The sequence below is a fragment of the Anas platyrhynchos genome, chromosome 5, assembly GCF_047663525.1.
Source record: "Anas platyrhynchos isolate ZD024472 breed Pekin duck chromosome 5, IASCAAS_PekinDuck_T2T, whole genome shotgun sequence".
NCBI lineage: Eukaryota > Metazoa > Chordata > Aves > Anseriformes > Anatidae > Anas > Anas platyrhynchos.
This window is the reverse complement of record NC_092591.1, coordinates 22,689,906-22,714,535: the sequence shown is the minus strand read 5'-3', so window position 1 is coordinate 22,714,535 and position 24,630 is coordinate 22,689,906. Positions and strand designations below refer to the sequence as shown.

Genomic DNA, 24,630 nt, shown 5'->3' with positions numbered 1-24,630 from the left:
CTATCTCAGGAGAACAATTGGCTGTGATTTCAGACCTCATTTGTCAATGGTGTTTAATTATAGCCCTGCTACCACTTACAGTGGAGGTCACTGCTCTGTTGTAGGTCTATTTAATGCTCCCTCTGGCCTTAAACATCTATGAACCTATATTCCACTATTTGGGGATATTTGTAACAGTCTTCACTGGTTTTCCTCCAGAGCTGAAGTTGCTTAAGTTTCTTCTTGTTTACTTGACAAAACGTTGTTGTGGAAAGCAGACTAAAATAATTTAAGCTACGTTTCAGGTCTGGGAGTGAGACAAAATGTTTCATCTGTTATATTTTCCAGGCATACACCTGCCAAGTTGTTTTATCCTTGTGAAGGATTGACTCTGCTGCAGAATGTGTGTGCATCAACTGTTTGAACTTGCAGATACAGTGTCATTAATGAGCAGTTGTATGAAAAATACATCAAATGTATAGATCATTCTACATTTTTTTTTTTTACACTTATTGGTATTCACCTAAAAATTAACCTCATACGCTACGTACTTGTTAGCCAGTCAAAACCTTCATTCATACTGATGAAAGATGTGCTTAAATAAGAACTAAACCCAAATCTACTTAGATTTGTTGGTCTTCTTTAAAAAAAAATGCTACTTTTAATTCCCAGTTTGAAAAGTGACCCAAGCACCTTGGAGCTCTGAGACTGACTTGGGCTTCTAAATAGTAATTTTGATCATTTAACCTTCATATAGCATTTATTTCCATCCTTTTTCACCTCTAGAGGTTTGGCCTGAACAATTTTTCTGCTTGAGATTCTTTCCTTGCCCGTGTGCCTTTAATAGTTTTAATGAAATGATACTAACTAAAATCAAGACCATTCAAATTTTTCCTTTTAAAAACTGAGTGAAAAAGGAAAATTAATTGCAAAAATCCTGCTTTAACGTGGCGCTAAGGTTGTGAATTTCAGAATTAAATGATAGTACCTGCTACAATCAAAATGCCACATGGCATCCATTCAAATGTGCTTCAGGCATCCTGCACTTGAATTGTGTGCAAGGCAGGAAAATAAAAGAGCTAAAATGCTGTCAGGTTAATAATAAATTGTGCATACATGTGGCACATTTCATCAGAGTATTCCTAAGCATCTCACAACTACTGATAAATCAGTCAGCCTTCACATCACTCCACCACACAGCGAAATGCATGTTATCTCCATTTTACTGATGGCAAAACTGAGAGGCAAACAGAATGTGATTTATTGAAGGGTATCGTGTCAGAAGCTGCCTGAGGTGGGATTGGAATCCAGAATGCTAAATCCTAAGTATTAAACAATATAGTAGTTTATCTAGTTTCTTCCGAGTGTGCTAGAAAAGCCACAGAATACTGTGGTTTACATTGAATGTGAAGCTAAAAATGGAGCTTTGGATTTTAGGGATTCTTGTAAAATTTCAATTGATTGAAATTTCAAAGAAAGATCTCTTTTTATTCTGTCTGGTGGAATGGATTCTTCATATCCAATAAGCTCTGCCCTTTGTGGCTGTTGTCACATAACTGTCAGCTGAAACCGTCTTGAACCAGCTTGTTCCCTACCCCTTGCTAGGGTGTTGCACTATTTAGGCTAAGTCTGGCTATACTTTATGGTTTCTTCTATCTAGTATAGGTTTATAGTCGCTAATGAGTATCAGGAGATTTAAAGCAGTTTTAAGTGGTTTTGCCCATTTTTGGTTTATGGGCTCCTCATTAAAAATATAAAAACTAGAAACAGAAAAGCCAGTTTCTTTAAATGTTTCCAGTCGAAAGATGTTTATGATTTCACCAAAACAATACAAAAACAATAAAATGAAACACTCATTCCAAGTCTTTGAATGTTTTACCGAATATCATCTTGGATGGAAGGTGGCAGAAGAAAGTATAATGGGGTTATTTCTCTTTCCCTTTCCCTCTGCATTTCTACAGACTGGCCAAGGTGATGCTCCCATGTAACCCTCTCTTTCTGCCTAGTGTTCATAGTCAGTGTAGGCTGAGTTTTACTGGAAGCTTTACTCCACGGTGCAGTAACTCCGGTGAACCACTGCAGGCAGAACTCTTTATGTGCTGGGTTTCCAGCAGAACTAGATCGAACTTTATAGATGATTATTCATATATGATGAAAACAGAAGAGTTTTTGATTGGGCTTTTTGTTTGGTTTGGTTTTGAGAGAAAGTTGTATGGACAAAGAATTCCCAAAGAGACCTGGGCTTTTTTCTTTGTTTCCTTTGAGCAGCCTAATAAGAATATTTTAGAAGGGTTCCTTCTTCTATGTGTTTCTTGCCCAAATGTGTGTTCTTTAGACATTGAAATGGTTCCGGTATGTCCCATGTCTGATATTAACCTTGAAGAAAAATTTGCCTGACAAACACCAGCTACCCAAATGAGCAGAAAGTCCTGTATGGAATGAAGGTGATGGCAGATGGGAGATGATGCCCTTTTGCTTATTGCGGAAACTGTAACATACCAGAAAGACTTGAGCAGAGGCTCCTGAGCCCAAATGTGCTCTCTTAATTTCTGTGTAGCACCGACGTGCTGCATTTAACTATACTGTCCTCTGACAGGTAGCCTCTTTTACGACAAGGGGTACGGGTGTGAGTAGGACTCCTCTGCTCGGGGTTAACTAATATTCTGACCTGGTATTTGTTACAGAAGCTGTTTAAATTATATTAGTTGAAGCTATAAGCATTACTTATGGGTTGTTTTAGTACAGTGCACAACAGAGATTTGCTGGTTGGTGCTGGGAAGAAGCACATCTCTGAAATTCCTTCAGGCCGATAATAAAGCTCATCAGCAGAACTAGGCCAGAAGGAAACAGATCTAAACTAACATGCAGTGCCAAGATCAGGAGTGACATTTGTTGGTAGTGCTGTCAAAGTGGATCCCAAGTTAGTCAAAGAAAAGAGAGTGGCCAGTCCAGACGGAGATGTATTGCTAGAGATAAAAGCTCCGTTATAGGCAGTTGGAGAGTGGTCCACAGATCTGGGACTATATGGATCTTTTCCTTAAATCTTTTTGTCAGTCTTTCATGAGTCAAACCACACTTAAACACTGACACTCGAGGTGTTCCTTTCCCAGAGCAGAAGTATGATGAGTTGAGTTTTGTAGCCACTTAGGGCACTACTGCTTTCCCACAAGCCTAATGGTCCCATCCTGGCTTGACCCTGGCTCTGTCAGGCTCCTCACTGAGTTGAGATGGGATGGAAGCAGAGCGTGCCCTGACTTTGGCACTGCGCCTCTATCCTCTTGACCCCTGGTAGATGGGGGAGGCTGATTTCAGGAAGGGGAGGTGGAGTGAGAGAGTTGACAGATGATGTGAGGAGAAAGCAGAACTGTCAAGATGATCACGGTTGGCAGGGGAAGAGCCTCCCGGTTGTGACTGGCCAGGCCAGCTTTTGCATGCTGGCACTGGGAGGCAAAGCAGTCTCGCTGAGGCAAAGCTACAGGAGGACGGGGGTGGGGTGGGTGGGCTCTGAAACTGGAGAAAAAGAAAGCAAGTCAGCAAGGGAGAGCCCAGTTTCTGTATGTTTGAGGTGGGATGTGCCCAAGCATGGAAAACTGGTCAGCCTTTAAGGCAACTGGTTGTAAGGTAAAGCTGCATATTTGCATCGTACTATTTGTCATCATATGAAGCATCTATATCACTTGGTGTGATATTAAAGATCTGTTCCCTGAGGAAGATTTGTTTCCTGAGTATCTGCTGGAGGGGCTCTAAAAATGCCTCCTTTTGATGTTGGATTCCCATGCTGGAATTGGCCATTTGATACTAGAGAAGAGATGCTTCTCACACCTTCCTAGCCATCAGAGTTGTCCCAAGGACCTTGCCAGGTGTAAGAAAAGTGAAGCAATGCAGGCATCTCTTTTTACTTATTTACCTATTTTTTTTCTACAGCTGCCTTTTTATTTTCTTATTCTTCTGCTCTTGAAGTTAGCCTTGGGGCTGGAAGTCTTCTAGGTCTTCAGATGTCACTATGGATCCTCTTGGGTCCACACATTCCACTTGTATGAAATTAGAAGACTTGTAGGAGCTGTGAGTCTCCTTTTCCTTTCCTGGGATGGCCTGAAGGTGCTGTGACCTTCATTCATTTCCCTCTGGGCCCTAGGACAGGGAGCTAGAAACTGGAGCATGTCTAACACATTTAAGCTAAACTCATTTCTGGGAAAATCTTCATCTCTCTTTGTTACATCCCAGACCATTTGCTGTAAATTGACTCTGTCTGTCTGAGCTGACTCCTACAGTTCTCCTACTGATTCCTCTGTGATTCAGAGCCTACCAGGTTTAGGTGCTCTGCATTTTCCAGGGTTAGTCATTGTAAGGAATGGACTCACCAAGCATCTCTGCTTGTGTGGGAATCTCATAAAGAAACAGATGCCTGATTGTCATTTTCCACAAGAATGTGTAAATTGCAAGACATGAGGTAAAAGCTCCATCTGCTGGAACAGTCTTTGAAGGCCCTGTTGGAGATAAGCTCCAGCCACCTTCCGACAAGTGGCGTGGTTTCATCCAGGGCCTCCTATGGCAGAGAAGAAAGCAAAGACCAGTACGGAAAAGATAGCAAGCAGAAGACTGCCAGAGCTGATGTTACTTATTTGCTGAGGTGGCAACACCATGGCTGTCTTAATCATCATTGATACTGGAGGCAGGCCCTGTATTTTGAAGGTGATTGCCAAGGTCCTGCCTCTAACCTTCCCAGGAATGGCCCAAAGTTGGCCAATGTCCAGCAAACCAATCATCATCTGTATTTCATGAGATGGAGCACTGCTGAGTGATCTGGAGTCTGTAAGAAATGAGTCTGCTCTGCATTTGGGGTGAAGGAAAATGTCTTTCCCCATTAGTAAGGAGAAAGACTGTGAAGAGTAAGATCTAGTGACAAAGCAGTACTTTGCTCACTACCAAAGGAGCGATTATATCCTTGTCACCTAGTGAAGTAGTATCATGAAGACCAGTATATTAAGGTGCTCAGAAGACCACTATATTAAGGTGCTCAGAAGTTGTTTGTGAGAGTTTCAGAGGGTCTGGAGATCAAGACATCAAGGATAGCTTAGGGGATGACAGGTGGCCCAACCAAAATTGCTGTACTAACAAATTAGGCCTCTTTGCCTATACTGAAGCTACACAGTGTCAGCTGAGGAACACAGTGCAAAATAAGTGGAGAAGGGATACCAGGTCGTCCTGTGGGACTGAATATAGTTGTTACTTCTGGAAACTTATGCTTTTTTATATAAGGGTCACATATTTCCTGAAGGAGATCCTGTAGGCCATAGAATTCTAATGAACAGTCAAAAGCAAATGGGACTTTGAAGAACTACTGAAAGATACATTTTTAACAGTGAGATGTGTTCAGAAATCATTAAAGAGGGGATTGGCCAAGGTGGTCTTTCAGATAGCACTAGATATCCCAAATGCTATGGCTTACGGCTACTATGTCAGCAAGGTGCTTCCATGGAATATTAGACATGAAATGTTTAAAGAGGTTTAGTCCAAGCCTGAATATCTTCACTTTGAGACTACAGCTGTAATGCAGGGCAGGACTGTGACATTGTAGCTGCGATACAGGACAGGACTACGTGCTCTGAAATAACAGAAGGCCTAACTGATGCTTTCTAGGGTTTTGCATTCTGCCATCGAATTGCAGTGAATACAAGTCTCAAATCAATAGATCTTACTCTCTTAGCAACCTGAGTATCACGCCAAGAAGTTTAGTGAGATACTGGAGAACAACACTCTTCTTCTTCCCTAATAACACAGCCCACTCACATTATACACCTTTAAATTTGTAGTGGTGATTAGGAGCACTTTCAGAGTTCAGTGAATAAATCTTTGGAGACTGCCTCATCCTCTTTTGTAAAACATGGTATGGCAGTAGCATTCTGTCCAGTTTAATCTTTCATATCCTTTTCCCTGTTCTTTTTCAGGGTGTCACTCATATGAAAGCTTGCCCCAAACAGAAGTAGGCGTTGATTCCTCTGAGAGTCATACAAGAGATTATGTAGGAGTGAAGAAGCAGCTTTTGCTCATGCTACATTACACTAATTAATAAGGGAGGTTGTTGCCCTCTTCTAGGTTGAAGAAATGTAGCAGATACATATATATTATTTTTTTGTCTGTAATTTAGGATGGTAAAGTGGACCTTTACCACTGACATCTCCAAGCTCAGGACAGGCTCACAGTTCTTGTATACCATCACCTGGGCTGTAGGACATACCTTGGTGTGGTACTGTTGGTGTCTGTGTTCCTAACACAAGGCCTTTTTTTTAATCTTTTTTTTTATTATTATTTTTTTTTCCCCTGACTCTTCAAGCTATTTGGGGGTGTTCATCAAGCACTGAGCATGTGGAGAAGCAGAAGAGCCTTCTACTTCCCCCAGTAGACAGAAGCTACAACTAAGCTTTCACTCATAACAAGCAATTAAGTTCATGGATATTATGATTGATAGACAATATCATTCTCCTCTTGGGTAGTTTCTTTTTCTCTAGACGTTGACGAGTGGGGATTAAACTGTATTGCACTGGTAAGCAGTCAGTGCCTCAAATGCTGGTGTGCAGAACTGGTAGTATTTGTTAGGTTTCACCTCTAGCCTTCTGTAGTTTGACTAAGGTCAATATATTCTGTCTAGGCACCATAAAAACAAGAGGATAATGCATTTCTACCTCAGCTTGGTATGCTTAATCATGGAGAAAAAGGATGTTCCTTATTGTCCTCCCCACAGTGACAATGGTCATGACCATTCCAGGGCAATATTACTGTAAGGCACGGATATCCTCTTGAGCTATTTGCAGTGATGAGTAATGTGCTCACAGAAGGAGATGAAGCTACCTTAATGTCCTTGAGTAGAAAGCTGTCAGGCTTGTTTGTATAGTTTTTCTGCTTGCTTCACAGAATTCTGTTGTGGCATGACTAACAGGCAATATGTACATATAATGTTACGTTATATAAACAGCCAGGGAGATGTACTCAATTATTCTCCCACTGGGAAATCATCAGGCTCTGGATATAGTGTTATCAACACAGAATAACCCTGTTCCTCTACTACTCCAATCTGGCAAGCTTCCTCAGCAGAATTTTGATACTGAGCAACTGGTGGTTGCTGAAAAAGTCCTTATAGATGTCCTTGTATATGTGCTATTAATACAGATCTTCCATGACAGACTTGTTTACCGTAAGGGAAAATACCATGTGCTTCAACTGCTGCTCCATATACTGCCTGTGCCCAAGTTCCTTGCCAGATATTTATTAGCTTCATTTTGTGGCTGTGTAGTTTTGTATTGCTTCCCCATTAATTTCTGTTAGTTCCCATATATGCTGGCTAATATCCCAGATTAGGTGGGATGTGAAGGCTTTGATTTTCGTGGTCAACTATCCCTGACACTTGTTCCATCTTACGTGGATGTATACCAGAATGACCTGCAGGGAATGTTCCTAGTTGAGTAGCTGCTGTTCATGACAGATGGGAGGTGAGCAACTGAATGAGACTACTGGTTTGCTTCTTACAGTTCCAGGAGATTGTCATACAAACCAAGAAGTTCTCCTCCAGGAGGAGTAACTCCTCAGAGTACAAGTGCTAATGACCATCACTGAAATCCAAAGATGATTGTGTCTCTGTTCCCTAAAGGTTATTGTTTTGTCTCAGGTCTGTGTGTCCCTAGTGAAGAATGTTTTTATTAGCTCTTTGTAATGGGACTGATAACTCATCTTGCCTCATCAATGAGGCTCTGTAAGATACGGTCAGAATAGGTTGAGCAGTTTTCACTGGTTCATGCTGTCGTATGGGCCTTGAATTGTTTGGGAAATAGGAGAGGGCTGTGGCTCTCCATGACCTCATCTCAAATGTGGAGGTACAAATGCCCTGGGATGGCCTGATGTATAGTGCTGGTCATAATGCCTTATTTTTCCATGCTTTTGGTGCATTAAGACTTAGAGCTGGACCCCTGGCTTGCAGGGAATCAGTTCATGTAGGAGAGGTACTAGCCTTTAGCCACGCAACAAGCATACAGTAGAAATTTTCTTTTTCTGCTCTGATATTATGACACAGCTTAGCTGCAAAGATAGTGCACTTAGATAGAAGGGACAAAATTGTGTTCTTTTTGTGCTTAAGACCCCAGCAAGATATCAATTAGTATCGCTGTTTGGCAGTGTGTTTGGCAGTCTCCTTAGAGCGGGGCTCTGCTTTCTCAGTTTATGCAGTGCTCAACATGTTAGTGCACTGTTGGATGTCAGTAATTATGATGGTGGCTTTTCTGTATTCAGATATCAGCCAGGATATGAATTGAGGGCTCCACTCATCTCCTTTCACTTAGGTCATGGAAGGACTGCTAGCTGGGAATAACTTTGAATCTCTATCAACATACAGTGGATTTGAATTAGTGGCTTGGAAGTGAAAAGCTTCATACTGCTCAGCAGTGTCTTTTATATAACAGACCTGAGAAAAATGAGCATGGAAGCTATTTATTACATGCACTCCTTCTTTTCACAGATTTAAGAAAGAGTAGAAATTCTAGAATATTTTTTCAATATGAAAAAGACGTCAAAAGTCTTCCCCCTACTTCTTTTCTAGCTGTTTTCTGTTGTTGTGGATATGGACGTATGTGTATTATGTTAACAATAATCAGAAGAATTTTGTGCTGTATATTTAAAAAAAAAAAAAAAGAAAGAAAAAGAGGAACATCTTCTGCATGCAAGTGCTAGTAATTGTAGGGGCTTGATCCTAGTCCATTCAATGAAGAGAGACATCTGCTCAATTCAGTGGGTATGAGGTCCTGCCCTGACCTGTGATTATACACTTGGGTCTGCATCTGCGTAGATCCTACTACAAGCTGGAGGTCTACATTTAGACGTTTATACAAGAAAATTTAGCATTTTGAGAGATGCAGAATGCAGCTGTTTCTCATCATTATGTTTCACATTTACTTAAGTCAGCAGTTACTCTTTTCTAAGCAGCAAATTTCAACAATAAACAAAGCAAATGCTTCCAATAGAACCTCTTGATGACTTCTATTTAATTTAAATATATATATTGTGGCAGCAAATACAGCAATAACATGGAAAATAAAACCCACTAACATATACTCTAAAAATGATATGTAGGTGTAGGAGGGAGAGGAAAAGAAGATGCATTTCTTCTGATTACTCACGCTGTATTTAGGGTGATTATTGGAGGAGCATGCACTATATATTTTTATGTGTAATAAATAGAGTTCTCACTTTACAGGCACACTGGAATTCCATCCTAATTAGAATTGGAATGAATGCATCAATAATTAGTTGATACTTACTTATACCAAACCCAGAGGCATGCTAAGCACATTATGGGTACCAACTAAATTTCAGGATCATGGTCTTTACTTTCAAATCACTAGGCAATTCAGGAAGAAGAGTGTTTAAAGCAGGAGGCTGAGCAGTTCCTTGGCCAGGGAGATCTAGTGAAGCACAAATGTCAGCACCTGATGGCACCAGGTGGCTGAGTAGCACCATGACAATCTTTTCTGAGGACTCCTTCCCTTAGAGCTGTTCCACATTGGGGAGCGGGTGGGGGTGAGAGTGAGATGGGGCAGGAATTTTTGCAGACCTCAGGAAGAAAGGCCTGACAAAAAGAGGAATAGTAAAATAGCAATTTTAATAAAATAGAATAAAAAGAAGAATATAGATAACAAGTAAATCTTATATCCAAGCTAATGCAGGAAACCCTGCTTTTATGTGGCATCAGATGGTCCACAGATGGATTTTCCTTCTCTCTCCCATTCTGTGGTGCCTTTTATTTCGCGTAACAAACAAAATCATCTATCTTCTCCTGACAGGTTGGGATTTTATCTCTGTCATATCATTCACCAGTGTGCAGCACAGAGCAACACAAGGCACACCAAGGCACACCAGCAGATTCCCTTACTGCGAATACTCATGCTTTAAAGTATGTTAGCATATTTAAAGTATGTTAACATTTAAAGTATGTTAGCATAACAGACTTTGAAAGCCATAAGTACAAGGCCCAACAGAGCAGATGTGGGCTGGTCAAGGTTGCCAGCCACTTGAATACAGTGTCTTCTGCAAGGCTCCCAATAAAACACAGAGTTACGTATTCATCCAGGCTGAATCTTGTAACAAATCTAGATTTAATTCAGTATTAGTTATAATCAATACTGAGAAAGCAAGATGGAGTTTTATTTCCAGTGTGAGCTGGATTCAGTGGTGTAATGACAGCAATGATACCTAGACCTTAGGAAAAGGGTCCCCTCTTCCTGACCCTCCACCCTTGCTGACTAGGCTAGGCACAGCCTTCTGTGGCTCCAGCTCTGCTGCTTCAGATTGCTTTGGGGGGAATATTAGCAACCTCTAATAACTCTGTCAGATTTATCGGGGGATTTGTTTTATTAATTCCAAGACTGGGTATGGCAAATAGATTATAGCTTGGACCACTTCATAGGCTTAACAACCCTTTTCTGTGCTTAGTTATACCTTTTTTTTTTCTTCTTCCCAATTCTTCCTGTATATCTTTGTTGTTGTTCTTGGTGTTACTATTTATTGAATGTCCTCAGTACTGTGTATGTCACAAGGGATATTCCCAAAGTTCATTTCTGTCCGTCATTTTTTGGATTATAAGAGAGGAATGGAGATGGCGCAATCTGTGATGGATTTGAGGGCAGTAAATGCCTTTGGTAGCTGTCAAGGTGATGTTCTGAGAACAAGACAAAGCTGGAAATATTCAGCATGTGTGCAGGGTCTTGCTCAGCAGGACGGAAGGTGCCCTCTTTCCATTGCATACGTTGGTTATGCCTTGGTTTCCAGTCTCTGTGCCTGTCTTGCAGGCGATGCAGACAAGGGTGAAATACCGTGGGCCCGATTTCAGTGCTTTGAGCAGATAGCAGAGTGCCTGCGGTGAACCTGCTTTTAGCTTCTTGTGTTGGTTCTTGGTTTGTCTGGTTCACTTCAGTCTAGCTGCTCAAAAAATAGGTTATTTTTGTGGTGTTGAGCATGGGGATGTTCGCTGTTGCACACCATCAGCAGCAAGCTCCTTGTCATCTTTATGTCCTGATAAACTCCTAACGTTATTGCTTTCGCTAGATCTTAGAAGAGGTAGCTATGTTGGTGAATGCAGAGAGGGCCTTCCCTGTGGGGAGGGCATTTAATACAGGGAGATTCATCCAATTCGCATCCCTTCCTGCTGCTCAAGTCAATTAAAATAGGAAGGTCATAAGAGAAACTGGCCTTTGTATCCCTAAGGTCTGTTGTGTGAGTCACGTCCAGCTTACAAGAACATCTCTATGATGTGCTGCAGCCACTAAAGTGTCACATTGTTTGATTTAGTACACGTTAAAATCCAGATTGGAGAGAAAATTAGGCTTATAATGGGAAGATATTTTCAACTGTAGTTAGAACATGAGGAAGCTCATGAGAAACTGTCCATAAAAATGTCACTACCTTTCAAGTAAGTTTTGAAAGACTTTGTGAAGTCTAAGGCTCTCCTTCCTTGAAGGGATTTTTGAAAGATGGTAGGAGTGTCCGGCCATAAGTATCTGCATGAAAGCAGGTACAGAGATGTCTAGGTAAGGCTACAGAAGAGTGATAAAACAGGTAGAAGTATAAGTAATGTGTGATTTTAGGGGGTCTTATATTCTAGTTTCATCCAAGCTGGAACTTGTTGAGAGGGAAAGAGAAATCATCTTCCTTTTCTTACCACTGAAGATGATCTATTACAATGCAAAACAACAAGAACAACAACAACAAAAAAACACCACTTTCTTTGTAACCCTGTGACTGCTCGTAATATACAAATGGTTTATAAGTAGTGGTTCCAACCATAGTAGCTAAAGGCAGGAAAGTTATTTAGTCTTTTTTTTTTTTCTTTTCTTTTCTTTTTTCTTTTTTTCTTTCCCCTGAAAGGCCACTTAGGTGGAAAAAGCTTTGGCACTTCTAGTATGTAACATGATGAACCATATGGTGGCTTTTGCTGTTTGCACGGAACATTTAATGGTGACAGATCGTAGTCTGTGAAGAAGATTGCATGTGCACTTCATGGGCACACGCTATTAGAGTATTCATGTTTTTCTGACATGATTTGTTTGTCCTCTGATTCTAGCCCTCCTTCTCAGGAGCTATAGCTTTTTCTTGGTGTCAGTGTTGCAAGTGAATTTTAGGGCAGCAGACTACTCTTTGTAGGGCTCAGAGTGCAGTACTGGTAAACAGAAAGGTAAGGGGGGTGTGGATCTGCACCAGTCCCTAGTGAGGAACGAGGGTCTGCAGAGAAGTGGAGTGTTCTTAGGCTGATTTGTTTGAACACAGTCTGTATTTCTTATTCATAAACTTGTCAGCCTCTGTTTCTGACAAAAAAGACTGCCTGGCTCTCATTGTTTTTTTGGCCTGATGGAGTAGTACTATATGCCCCTCAGGTACAGACAGGCTTCTGATGGATTTAGATCTGTGCTACTAGGTGAATGTACTGCCCAGCACAACTGACCCCAGGGTAAAACTCAAAATTGGTCCTACTGTAGGTAACTTCGATGCCTTTCACTGCAGGCACAGAATGGCAGCCATATGCAGAGGGTCTTGATGGACTGGCACTCTGCAGTTTAGAAAAGAAGTGACTAAAACTGGAGATGAGGTAGATTGTAATAGTGAGTATGCTGCAGTGGTTCTGACTGCTGAATGATTATCCATAATCTTTTAGAAAGCAACAGGTAGGGGATGCCCAAGGTGATATATTCAGCTGCAGGTTTTAAATGAACAAATGAAAATAGTTTCACACCACATCGATGCTAGTTCTGGAAGAGACCAGACAAATTCAAAGAGGGAAAAGTCCATTAAGGACTATTAAACATTTTGATCTTGATGCAGTCTCTCATTGCTGGAAGCTGCAAATAAGGTTACTGTGAATTTTCTCAGTTCCTTTGACTCCTCCCTGAGTACCTGTGCTTGGCTGCTGTCAGAGGCTCAGCCTCGCTGTGATGTTTGCCCTGCTCCATTACTGAAGCTCTTAGAAGCTGCCAGGCATCAGCAGCTACTGATGGGATTGCATGGGGAGACTGTGTTTTAAATTAGAATAATAAAATTGTAAGAAATGGGATTGGAAGTGGTCTCAAGGGCCAGCTAGTCTTTTAAAGACAAGATCAGGTGTACCTGCAAAATTAATGAGAAATACTTCTGTAGTCTTTTCTTAATAGTCTCCAGTGCTGGTACCTAACTCCCAGTAGCCACGCTATTCCAAGGTCTCACTACCCTATTGCTACTGTGTTTTTCTAACGTTAAACCTAAACTTCACTTGCTAACACTGTAAGTTTCTTTTCATTCTGCCTGTGGTGAATTTGGAGTGCACAGTGTTTTTGTCTGCTTCCTTCTGCCCTTTGGAAATTTTACAGGTATGTGTCTTTGTGTGCAACAGAGGTCTGTGGGCATAGGTGGCTGAACAGAGCTGTATGGAGGTGCTGTGAAAAATAACAGTGAGAAAATCCTATTTTTTCCTTTTGTGTCCAGGCCTCTAGGATGAAACACCAAAAGCTTCATCCTGGAGTGATCAGGCAATGTAGCTAGGCAGCTTAAGTGTAGATCAACAGATTGTTTGGGTGGCACTGAGTATCTCACTTCTAGTTGGATATACTTGAGGAGAAAGCTTGGCCCCTTGAAATAAGGATTTTTTTTTTTTTTTTTTTTTTTTAGTAGGTACAGAATATACTTAGTATTTTTATGCTTTAGAGGGTGACATACTCAGGCACATGTCAGCCAACCTCACATTTGACCCTGTGGAGTGCTCATGGCATTCGTAAAGGTGGAAGTATACAGAGTGTGCAGAACAGCATAGAGGCATCAAACCAATATTGATCATTCAGATAAGATTTGAAATCCAATCCCTCCACCTAATTAAAATCAAAAGTGGTTTAAAATGATATGGTACTTCTAGTAAAATCAGCCAAGTTAGAGTAAGGTTTCATGCTGCCTTTTTAGTAGTTCTTGTTGTTCTAACTCTGACAGGCTAAACTGCTGGCGTTCCTATAAGCTGTTAAACATCTGTCTCTTTCACTTCAGAGCTGGCTGCACTTCAGTACTAGATGAATGATTCTTATATTCACAGCTAATAAGTGCTTTGGGATCCCAAGTATTCACTCTTTACACAGTACCATAAATGTATGCAATTCTGTGCAACATATCAAGAGAGTACTATTCCCAAGAGACTGAAGCCTAAGAGATCCCATAGGACAAAGGACACAGAGAAATGTAATTGATTGTAATGAACTTGTTTGTGTATGTGTCACCACTTGTCTCTACTGAATAAAATCAGAAGTGTTCAACACTCCATTAACACAAATTACAGGGTCCTGTTCTTCTGGAGTGAGACAATAAGGTCTACACCTGCTAGTACTGTGAAGTTCTTTGTGATCCCAGCATGCTGCTCAGTAACAGACATTATAGGCTCAAGTGGTCTTGGATTTGTCTCAGTATCATAAATGTTCAACAAAATAAATAGAATTGGTTACGTTTATCTGTGTTGCAATTCTATAAAAAATGGTAGAAAGATGTCAAGGATGGAGCCTACTTCCCAGGGTAAGACAAAGGATGTTAAGTAAATATAAGGAATGAAATCATGACACTGTCACAGTAACTGTCAACTCTTTTATAAATTTAATGGAGCCAAGATTTTAATTTCATTAGCCATACATATAACAGTATACAAGGTGCCTATCCCCTGTGGGAGCACAGGCGCTACAAGGATGGTGGTCTTGCAATTGGTCTCATTACAGAGAACATCTTCACCCAAGCAAAGTGTTGTTTGCAGCTCATTATACAGGGCAGGTGTTATTTCTGTCTCCCAGCTGGCTTTGAACCAGTGTTTCCTGAAGAAAAAGAGAAGGAATCTGAATGGTTTTGTACCAACAATGGTGCCCAACAGTTTGATATAGGAAGGGAAGGGAGACCGTATATTTACCTTTAAAAGACCATATTAGGATGGCATGAGACTACTCAACAAATCAGCATCTGTAATAAACACTTTGTTTGATGAAGTATCAAATTAATGAAGACTTTGCTTATTGCAATTTGAGGGCTTTCTACCTCAGCCAAAATGCAATTCTTCATCCAATTATTAAAATGTTGCGTCAGAGCTCAGTTAGGAGGAAATCACCTGGTTCTGAGTCACCAGCATCTCTTCCTACCACACCACAGTAGTCCAGACTGGACTACTCACATATCTTTTGAATATTTTCAAAGGCTGCCATAAATGCATCCGTCTCTGAACTGCTTTCATATGTATCAGTAAGTCAGAGTAAGTGACTGAGAATTCCCAACAAACTATACTCCTGCCAATGAAATTGTACCAATATCTATTGTATGTGCAGCACAGTGAGTGCCAAAGCTGCTTCAGAAAGGCTTTTTCAGGTGTCAGCAACAGAGTTAACTTCAGAAAAAGGTCATTTTTTTTTGTCTAAAGGCAGGATCTCCTTTTATCTGGGAGGTGGTGTCCTGTAACACAAAGATACCTCTAAGTTTTATAACTTTTGCCTTCCTTCGCTGCCCAGTTTCTACTGGTTCCCTAGTGCCCTCCACACACTGGTATTCAGAGAGAGGGTAACTGGAGAGCACTGGAGGGGATGCCCAGGGCTTGGGGGACTGGCACTACAGGACAGAGCCGTTCTTTTCTAGGCCATTATTTCCAGTTGGCCTACGGTGCTCCCGTCTGATGGCTGTTTTATGACAAGAGGATTCAGTCAGTAGCTATCAGTTTGGCTGACAGAAGACAGGTGTCAACAGCCCATCAAAGGGGGACAAGACTGAATAGACTACAGGGACAGGAACTACAGCAAGTCTCTTCAGGTCAAGGTGATGTGTATTGATAGGGCTTGTGTGCACAGACAATCTGTGCTGTCCCTGTCCTCCAGGTAGAGAGAAAAGTGCACTTCATGTTGCCTTCTGTTATTGCTAAACTTCTTACTAAAAAATGTTAGAATAAAAAAATAGCTCAGATGTTTCTGTTAGAGACACCAGAGAGATGTTATCTATAATAATATTTGTTTTGTTGCTCCCAATTGCATTCATCCTCCTCCTTCCCCCTTCACCCCCCCAGCTGGCTGGGGCTGCACCAGACAAAGGCAGCAACCCGCTGATCCCTCTTTCAACCTAGCTATTAGCATCAAAGAACAAAAGCAAACAGCACCGGCTTGTGGCTCAGCCCTTTACAAAGGCACAATAAATGGACTCTTGTGTATAGGATAAAGCAAACCCTGCCTTGTGTTTTGTTAAGAGGCAGGACTTTCTGTGTTTGAAGTGCTCTGAGATGGGGAAAGTGGAGAAGCCTTCCTCTATGTGGCAGTAGGTCCCATGGTCACTGGGACCACCAGTTAGCCATGAGTTCTGCTTGCTCCCTGTTTCATGGGGGAATGCTCTGCCTCCTCAGTCCCTACGTAGGTAGATCCCTGTTGTGGGAGGAGAGTAGGGCTTATGGAAGAGGAAGAAAGGGAAACATGTCTTAAACAGTCATTTCAAAAACAAACCTGAAAAACATGAAGAGAATTGGAGAGAATGCCTCAGATGGCAGGGACTCCAGGAGACTCAAGCCAGCTCCCCAGATCCGGTCACTGTGGCCATTTGCCGTCTCTGTTCTGGAGCCCTTTTTCTAATTGTGGAAGCACCAGTCATGTATGAGCTACAGCATCAGAGCTTACTTGATTAAGGGTTCCTTCTGCAGGATATGCAACCACATTTTTAATTGCACGCTAGAGTTGAGCGACACCCTGCACCACAGAGGTGTTATGGGGTTTCCTGTGAGGACTGGCATGGCAAGTTCAGCTGTAAGCCAGAGTGGTATTTATTGTAGGGTCTTCTGCAAGGACTGACTGGCTACGTGCAATTTTTGTCTTAACAAAGAAAGCAGTGCTTTCTTGTGTGTGTTTTAAAATAAAGCCCAAGTAGTTTCACCATTTGAAAATCAGCATTTGCTAGCAGGTACCACATGGGGGGGTGTCTGCAATACAAGAAATGGAGTGTATAGTACAGGAGGGAAGTGGCACTGATGACTTTGGCTGCCAAACAGGTAAATACCGCAGAAGTTCACAGAAATGTGAGCAGTGTCTTTTCTGAGGCAACTAGTGTATATAGAAATTGTGTTGGGTGGAGACATTCCCAAACGACAGAGGGAAAGCTAAGAGTGAAACCAGTCGGGCTCAGGGATGCTTGCTCCTAGGGACATCTGAACAAAACATATGGGTAAATGAAAAGCCCTTTCCTAGCTGCCTCCTTACTTGCCAATGAAAAACTGTGTTTTGGAGATGCTCTGTAGCTTTTAACACTTAATTATTCCCCTTTTTAACAACTTCATGACCTGTTTAATTCATGCACAGTTAAATAAGTATTATTTAACACAGTAGATTGGTTACAGCCTACTGCCTGCCTCTCCTCTTATTTGCTTAATCCATTTATCCTTTGCTCACTGTTGGTTCCCTCTTTTCTTTGCCCTATCTGTCTGGTGATCCTCCTATTCCCCAGACAGACCACTGATTCCCTTCTGGAGCACAGACACCCTGCTGAGGCCCCAGGTAACCTGGGCTGTTGTGGCTGTGCCTGCTCCCACGGGCAGCGAGGTGAGAGGACGCAAGGGGCTGGAGCTTTGTACCTGTTTGGAACAGGCACTGGGGGAACTGCAGGATTATCAGTAGCACATGTGGTGTCTTACACTGCTCCCTCCTTCCTCTTTTACTGCTGACATGTGATCATCTTTCTGACTGTGACTCAGATTTCCCCCCAGACACCTCAGTTCAAGTCCTGTTGTGGACTTGTTTCTCTGGCATCGTGTTCACATTCTGCAGTGGCCGTGAAGGGTCTGCTCTTTCCTTCTGCCCCTGCTCTCACCTTCTATCATCAGTGTGTGCGTTGCTGCCTGACACTTGCTTTCTTTTCCTGCCTGAAAATAATTACTCCGAGGCAAACTTTCAGTGCTAGGTGTCCTTCCAGGTTCACATGCAAAGACACCAGATCTTAGATACCATTATGTGCTAAAAAAGGAAAGGCAACAAATAACACTCATCAGATCTGACATACATATTTAGTGGAAGCTACGGAAATTAAATGAGTTGGTGCAGCAGTCCCTCCCCTGTTTGTGCATTGTTTTATTTGGGTTATTACTTCCTTAGCGAAGGATGGCTTGATAGATGTGTGATGTACCACAGGGACTTCTCCTCAAATGATTCTGGAACCATAACAAAGTGATAAACAAAATGCAACAGAAAGTGAAAAACAGAAAGCAGCATGCACAGGAATCAGTTACTCCCCGCTGAAATGCAAGTGTCTTGGGAAGAGAAGTGGCGCTGGTTTGGATGGGAAGGGAGAGTGGTGATGGAAATGGGAGGAAGAGAATACGTTCAGGGAAGGAGAATACGTTCTTAACCTCAGTGTGTAGCCAAAGCACCCAGCATGTCATGCTCCTGGACTCATGGCAGAAAAGCTCTAGGACCTGTAGAAACACGAGGGGATAATATATTGCTTTGAAGCCTTACCTGAGGGATACTATATGCAGCAGCATAGCTCATAAGCAAGGTACAGGAAGATTGCTGCACTGGGACTTGGCCCCACTGTTTCCATAAGCAAGTTCATGTTCCTCTTTGGAGGACTGCCTGGCAAAGAAGGTATCGATCTAGTCTAAGCCCATGAGATTTCAGAGGTTCTTCCCTCATGGTGTTATGATAAATGGGGCTATTCAGAGCAAGACTAAACTTGGCGACGCTAAAAAGATGTGAGAGGCATTTCTTAAAAGCACATTCCCTGGGGTTGATGGACTCTGCCCAAAACATATACTACATTCAAAGGTACACCTTTTCTGTGATCGATATCATCACTTACGTAGCCTTGCTCCTCTGTTTTTTAAAGGACTAATTTATTCTGGGATTTATGTGATTGATTCCTAAAGTAGTCTTATGTCATGGCTGAAAAAATACTGGTTGAAATTTGGTCTGAATTCCACATCTTGTGAAGAGACAACACGTGGGATGTGCCAACCTGGGGCACTCCTTCTCCCCCACCCCCTCTGCTGTCTGCAATGAAGGATGTTTTTTTTTTTGAGAATGATGGGCAGGAGGAATGATAAGGAATGGGCTCTCCTTTGGACTTCGGGACTGAGTGTCTTGCACCTGGTCATAAATTCACATAGCCCCTTGTAAAAGGGGAGCAGGTTCTTTTCTTTTTTTCTGAAAACTTGCTTGAATTTATGTGCAGTAGTAACCTGAAGGTAGGTTTTGGTTCTTTCTCTTGCATTTGCGTGTGAAAAACAGTAGAATATTTTAACCAATATTCTTACAGGAACTGACGTGGCGTGGATCTATCTGATTCCAGGAACTCTCTCCGGACAGATAGGATGGTGGATTTACTTTTACATGCACAGTGGAGTGGGAGACAAAGCCTCCTCCCTTGCATGGCTGGGTGCTTGGCTGCAGATGGGTGGCCTTCAAACAAACCTAATTACTTCTGGTTTTGCATGAAATTGATTTCCATGCAAGGATGCTGAGTTTCTGTGTGAATCTCTAATGGCTTTTCTCTCTTCTCTCTCTCTCTCTCTTTTCCTTTTCTCCCTTCTGCTTGCCATGAAAACACCTCGACAGATGTCAATCATATTCCAGGTAAGTGTTACCTTTGCTGAGCTGAAGGGCTGCTCTGTAAGGAGTGGTGGTGGGCAGCTACCAGGGGCAGAAATCACATCCTGCCTCATGAGAGTGTTCAGGACAAATTCTCATACTGGGCACCATGGGGTCTGGATTGCAAGGTCTTTGATAAAAGGGGAATTTCATAATAGCAAAGGTCACAAACTTTTCAGAGATGAAGATGTGATGGTCAGTTAAAGGGATGTTTTCTGGATGAAAATTGCATTTAAAATGGCTGCTTGTATTGCTAATAAGCTGGCATTGAACATTGCAAAATATACAGCTTATTTCTTACACGGCTATGTGTAGGCATACAGATCTAGTTTTGTCATTTTCCTAATCCCAGTGTAGTGTGGATCTAGTGTGGTCTAATGTGATCTTCACTGTGGTCTAGTCCCACTGATAACATCCTCAGGTTCATCTCCACTAACAAAGGATTTTATTGTTCTTGTTTTATGTTAGTTTTTTAAAACAAACAACGTGTATATTTCTGGATGAATGTGAATATATGATCTTATTTAGGTCTCAAGACTTTCATGCCCCACGGTACAGTAAAGATTTATTCAAAATTAAAAAAAAAAAAAAAAAAAAAGTGTTTTTATATGCACTGATTATTTGGGGAGTTCTTCCTGGAGGAAGCATTTTACCACAGAGAACTCCAAGCCTCCTTCCCCGAGCTGCTTTCTCATTGCTGAAAGGATCCAATCCCCCCAGCTTCAGCTACAAGAGTTAATCGGACTAGACCACCTTATTCTGCCGTCCTCATCCTATTGCCACTGAAGCTTAAGAAACCAATTTTTACCTCACGCTCAGGCAGCCCTCCACCTGGTTTATCATTATGTGAAATGGAAATGAGGGCCCAGGGAAGCAGCTGGCATTGCCATGGCTGGGGGTGGGATGAAGGGAGTCAAGGCTTTTTTCTTCTCGTCTTTGTGCATAACTTCGGCTAAACCCGACCTGGACCTGGAATGAGTTCTCCATTCAATTTGCTTCTTTTCTACAGTTGGACAATCAGGTTTTGTGAAATACTTCAGAGAAATGCAGTGAGGGCCAGCGGCTCGAGTAATTTCCTTGCATATTTAGCCCTTTTGGCTGCTCTCATCAGTCCCCTTTTTGTTCTGCTGAGATCCCTTGCATTCTGTCTGCATCTCAGCTGGCAGCAGTGGGGATGAAAGTGGCCAAATGGCAGATGTTTCTTGGCATGCCTTGGAAAGAAAGCCTCTGTACAACATAACCTGCAGGGCTGAACATGTACCTTCTCTGCCCCGGGCTGAGGTGTCCAGGAGCTCCCGTCTCCTATCACCAGGCAGGATCTGACAGGGCACACACCAAGGGCTTGTGGTCACAGGTCTCTCCACCAACTCCTAAAGCTGTTGGTGTCTGTGGCAGAGGAGCATGGCTGAACTGGGAAGGCGCGGCCTTGCTATGCCCAACCAATACCTGGATATTTTATTTCTGCACTGTGCTATGAACAAATACTGCCTCACACAGCAGTGAACAGCTCTTTTGCCCCACTGCCTTCTTATTCTTCTTATTTATAAGCCTGGACGTTCATTGTTGTTCTCCCTATTGCTCACATACGTAAGTTTTCATTCTCAGGACTGCTTGTGTACTTTCTCACATGGATTTCTAGTCACACTCGGATGCTCTTTTCCATGTGCTGTTGCACCCATCTCTGTGTGTTTTCACTCTGACAGTTCCCTCCCCTCATTACGGGGCTCTGCACCTGATTGCCCCTAGACACCCAATCCCTCTGCTCAGCCCCCCGGGGAGCACACTGACACTGCTGCGTGCCTGGGCTGCGACGTGGACCGGGGGGTTTGGGTGCACGCCTGCCCTCTGCCCAGCTGAGCCGAGGCTCTCCCGCTCTCCGGCCATCCAGACACCCGCGTGGTGAGAGCGGAGCCCCGGGCCCCTGCCTAGATGGTTGCTTTAACTGCTCACTGTTTGCAAGATAAATCAAGGATTTTATGAGCTACTGGTAGCTATTTCCCCACAGGCAGCAAAGGGTAGTAAGGAGGCCATTGATTAACTGAATATTTTTTCTTGTCAAATAGAGTGGTTGGAACTAAGTCCCCTTAAGAGAAGGTAGCTGGGAATGGGCTGGGGCTGGACCAAGGCATGGGGCTCTGCTGGGTGCAGTTCCTGCAAGGTGCAGAGATGTTGGTCTTGTTCAAAGTAAATGGAAATGTGTAGTGTGAGCCTTCCTTGGCCGCAAGGTCTCTGCTTGTGAAGAAGGGGCGCTCTGGCAGCAGGGCCTGGTGTGTTACACTCCTTTCAAGAGCCAGCTGAAGATCCCATCTGGTTTATTTCACAAATGAAAGAAGTTGGTCATGTGTTAGCCCAGCTGCCCTATAGATGTTTTGTCCGGGTCACAAAATAACACCACATTGTCAGGAACAAAATCGAGTGTTTAGAGCAGGGCCCTGGAGCTGGGAGCATTGCTATCTGTGCTCTGTTGGATCACTGACTCACTGTGTTGTTTAGGAGAGAAATAACTTCTTTCAGTACTTCAGTTTTCCCTCTGGGGTTATAGCTACAGCCTTATCTCATCTTCACAACAGGCTTAGAGATCTTAGGCTGAATGTTATGGAAGTTAAGTGTCTTTTTACAGAGGTCAAGTTCCTTAGCTGGGGAGCATGGCTGGAATGGATGCCTCCATCACCTCTGCACAATACCTGCCCCTTTCTTTGCACCCTCTACTCTTTGCCAGGGGTCTAGGTGCTGATAGGCAAATTGCTGGGGAAAGACCAGTTGACCAAGGAACTAGTGACGTGCTCCCATCTTATTTATTTATTTTCCAGTGGAAGAATATGTGAAGGAGAAAGGACTAAATATGGGTCCTTAATATTATGGTGACTGGCACTGATACCCACCCGGTGGGTGTCAAACCCAAAGGAGTTCTTTGCCTGTCCATGCCACATTTACCCCCTTTTTGGGAGAGATCTTCAGATGTTCTGGAGGAGAAGGCTCAGAGATGAAGTTCTGGTCATTTTACTGTCATGATTTTACTGCTGACTAGAGCTTGTATGTAAATGAATGGGCACAACCCTGTAGAAATGACCTAGTTAGCTGGGGCCCTGAGGAAAAATCAGTCCCCATTTGCCTGAGCAAGTCTTTCATAAGGATACAGAGGTTCTTGAAGGCACAAGCATACTAGCACTTTTTTTTTTTTTTTTTTTTTGGCTTGTGTCTTTAATCTTTCAGCCTCTCTCTCTTAATACTCCTTTTCTTTCTTCATCTCAGGGCTGATGTTTTAGTCCATCTTCCTAACTCCATGTCATAGGGTCATTTAAGCAGTACTCGTATGCTGAGTTCTGCTTCCTTGAAGCTGAATTCTGCTTTTTGGGCATGAGTGTGTGTGAATTGCATTTCAGCCTATTTGAAGCTTCCGATTTGCAGAAGCTACTGGGTAAAACTGATAGCATAAGCCACCCATGCCATATCTTCAAGGTATCTTCACACAGGTGGTTGAAACCTCTGTGTATATACGTTCTTCATAGGTGCCACAGTTGTTCTCATGCCCTTTCTACAGGCACTGTCTACAAATGGGATTCTCCTGCACTGAAAAGATGATGCTTTTCAGCTCCATGCACAGCCATTTACATGAACACGGCAGTAGTGATGGCTGAGGTCAGAGCAAGAATTCCAGGCCCAGAAACCTCCTTTTCGTGAAAGTAGGTGCTTTGGAACAAGTTTAAGAAACAAAGTTAGCATTGGTCTTTCACTGATATACCTTTGTGATTTCTGGTTGTCACTGCTTTAGGGACTTTCTTACCTGATGACATTGAGCCTGGTGTTTTACAGTCACGGATGGACCTGTTTTCTTTGGTCATGTCCTTTTTTTTTTTTTTTTCTTAATCCACTTAAATATTTTTCCTCCACAGTATCCTGTGACATCCTGTTTTTAATTATGCAACTGTGGAAAGTACTTTATTTCAATTGTTTTTGCAAGTGTTAGTTGAAAATACCATTCAGTGACTCCTCTTCTTGGTGTTCTGACAAATGCAGAAAAAAAAATCCCTGTTCACCTGCTCTGTATTATTTAGGATTTTAACTCTATCATATATATTGTCAGACATCTCTGTTCCAAGCTGAGAAGTCCTGTTCTATGCTTAACCCTTCCCCACTTGTGCCTCCCCTACTTGTGCACCTACTTGGTCAGGTGCTCTGATTTGCACTGATACGCATCTTCTTATCTGCCAGGCATAAAATGCATTCACCCCCAGCTCTTCCCATCTGCACATGTTCTCTTGTGCATGCAGTCAACTTTGCAAACACTTGCATGTGTATTTTCACGCTTCAAACACCATCATCCTCCTAACCCTCCCCATGTGAACATTGCACTAGGCATGTGCCATGTACAATGTCTGAGTGCTGTTTATGCCACGGGAGAAAGGAGACTGTATGGTTTGATCTCTCTCTGCCCATTGATGTTGGGATAAAATACTTTCTCTTTGGCTCCCATCTCATGCTATTTTTCCTTTGATCACCCAGACTAGGTGCCACTCACCCTGACTTACTGCCCCCGATAATGACAAAACCTCTCCTGGAATCACATAGCAGAGGAAGCAGAGGGGGTGGAAAAGAGGAGCTAGCACAGCTGCTGTGTGTAATTGGATTGGAAGTGGGCCTCCGGCTACAATAACAGAACTGCAGTCCCGGCTGGCCTCACTGCTGGGGCCTGCGAGGAGCCCCGTGGCTGTTGTGCACGGCATGGGTGAATCAAACAGAAGTGACCGCTGCCCAGCCTGTGCTACTGCTTTGCCCAGGTATAAAAAATGAGTGCCACAACTGCCAGCAGCCAAGAAATCAGGTCATCCTCTTGGCAGAGCTGACCTGTCTAGCAGGTAAAAGATTTGAACTAGATCTCAGAATGATTTTTCCTTTGCAGCTGTCTCTTCAAATCCCCCAGACAAGGGTTTTGCTTGAGTCACATCCTTTGGCCTTACTGGGAATATCCTAGTTTTGGTATATGGGGCCTATTAGGGATGTTTCCTTGCTCTCTGAGTTT

The 24,630-nt window shown here is 42.7% G+C and overlaps 1 protein-coding gene across 5 annotated transcripts in view; it reads left to right on the top strand.

Moving 5' to 3' along the window:
• The window catches only part of NRXN3 (neurexin 3), a 973,627-nt gene that overhangs the window by 58,581 nt on the left and 890,416 nt on the right, over positions 1-24,630 (top strand). For 4 of the 5 annotated variants that reach the window (XM_072038404.1, XM_072038408.1, XM_072038406.1 and 1 more), the window contains exon 3: positions 19,578-19,595. The exons of the other annotated variant lie outside the window; for it this stretch is intronic. In XM_072038404.1, coding sequence (XP_071894505.1) covers positions 19,578-19,595 — 18 coding nt within the window. The remainder of the gene's footprint in view (positions 1-19,577; positions 19,596-24,630) is intronic. 5 annotated transcript variants of the gene reach the window in all.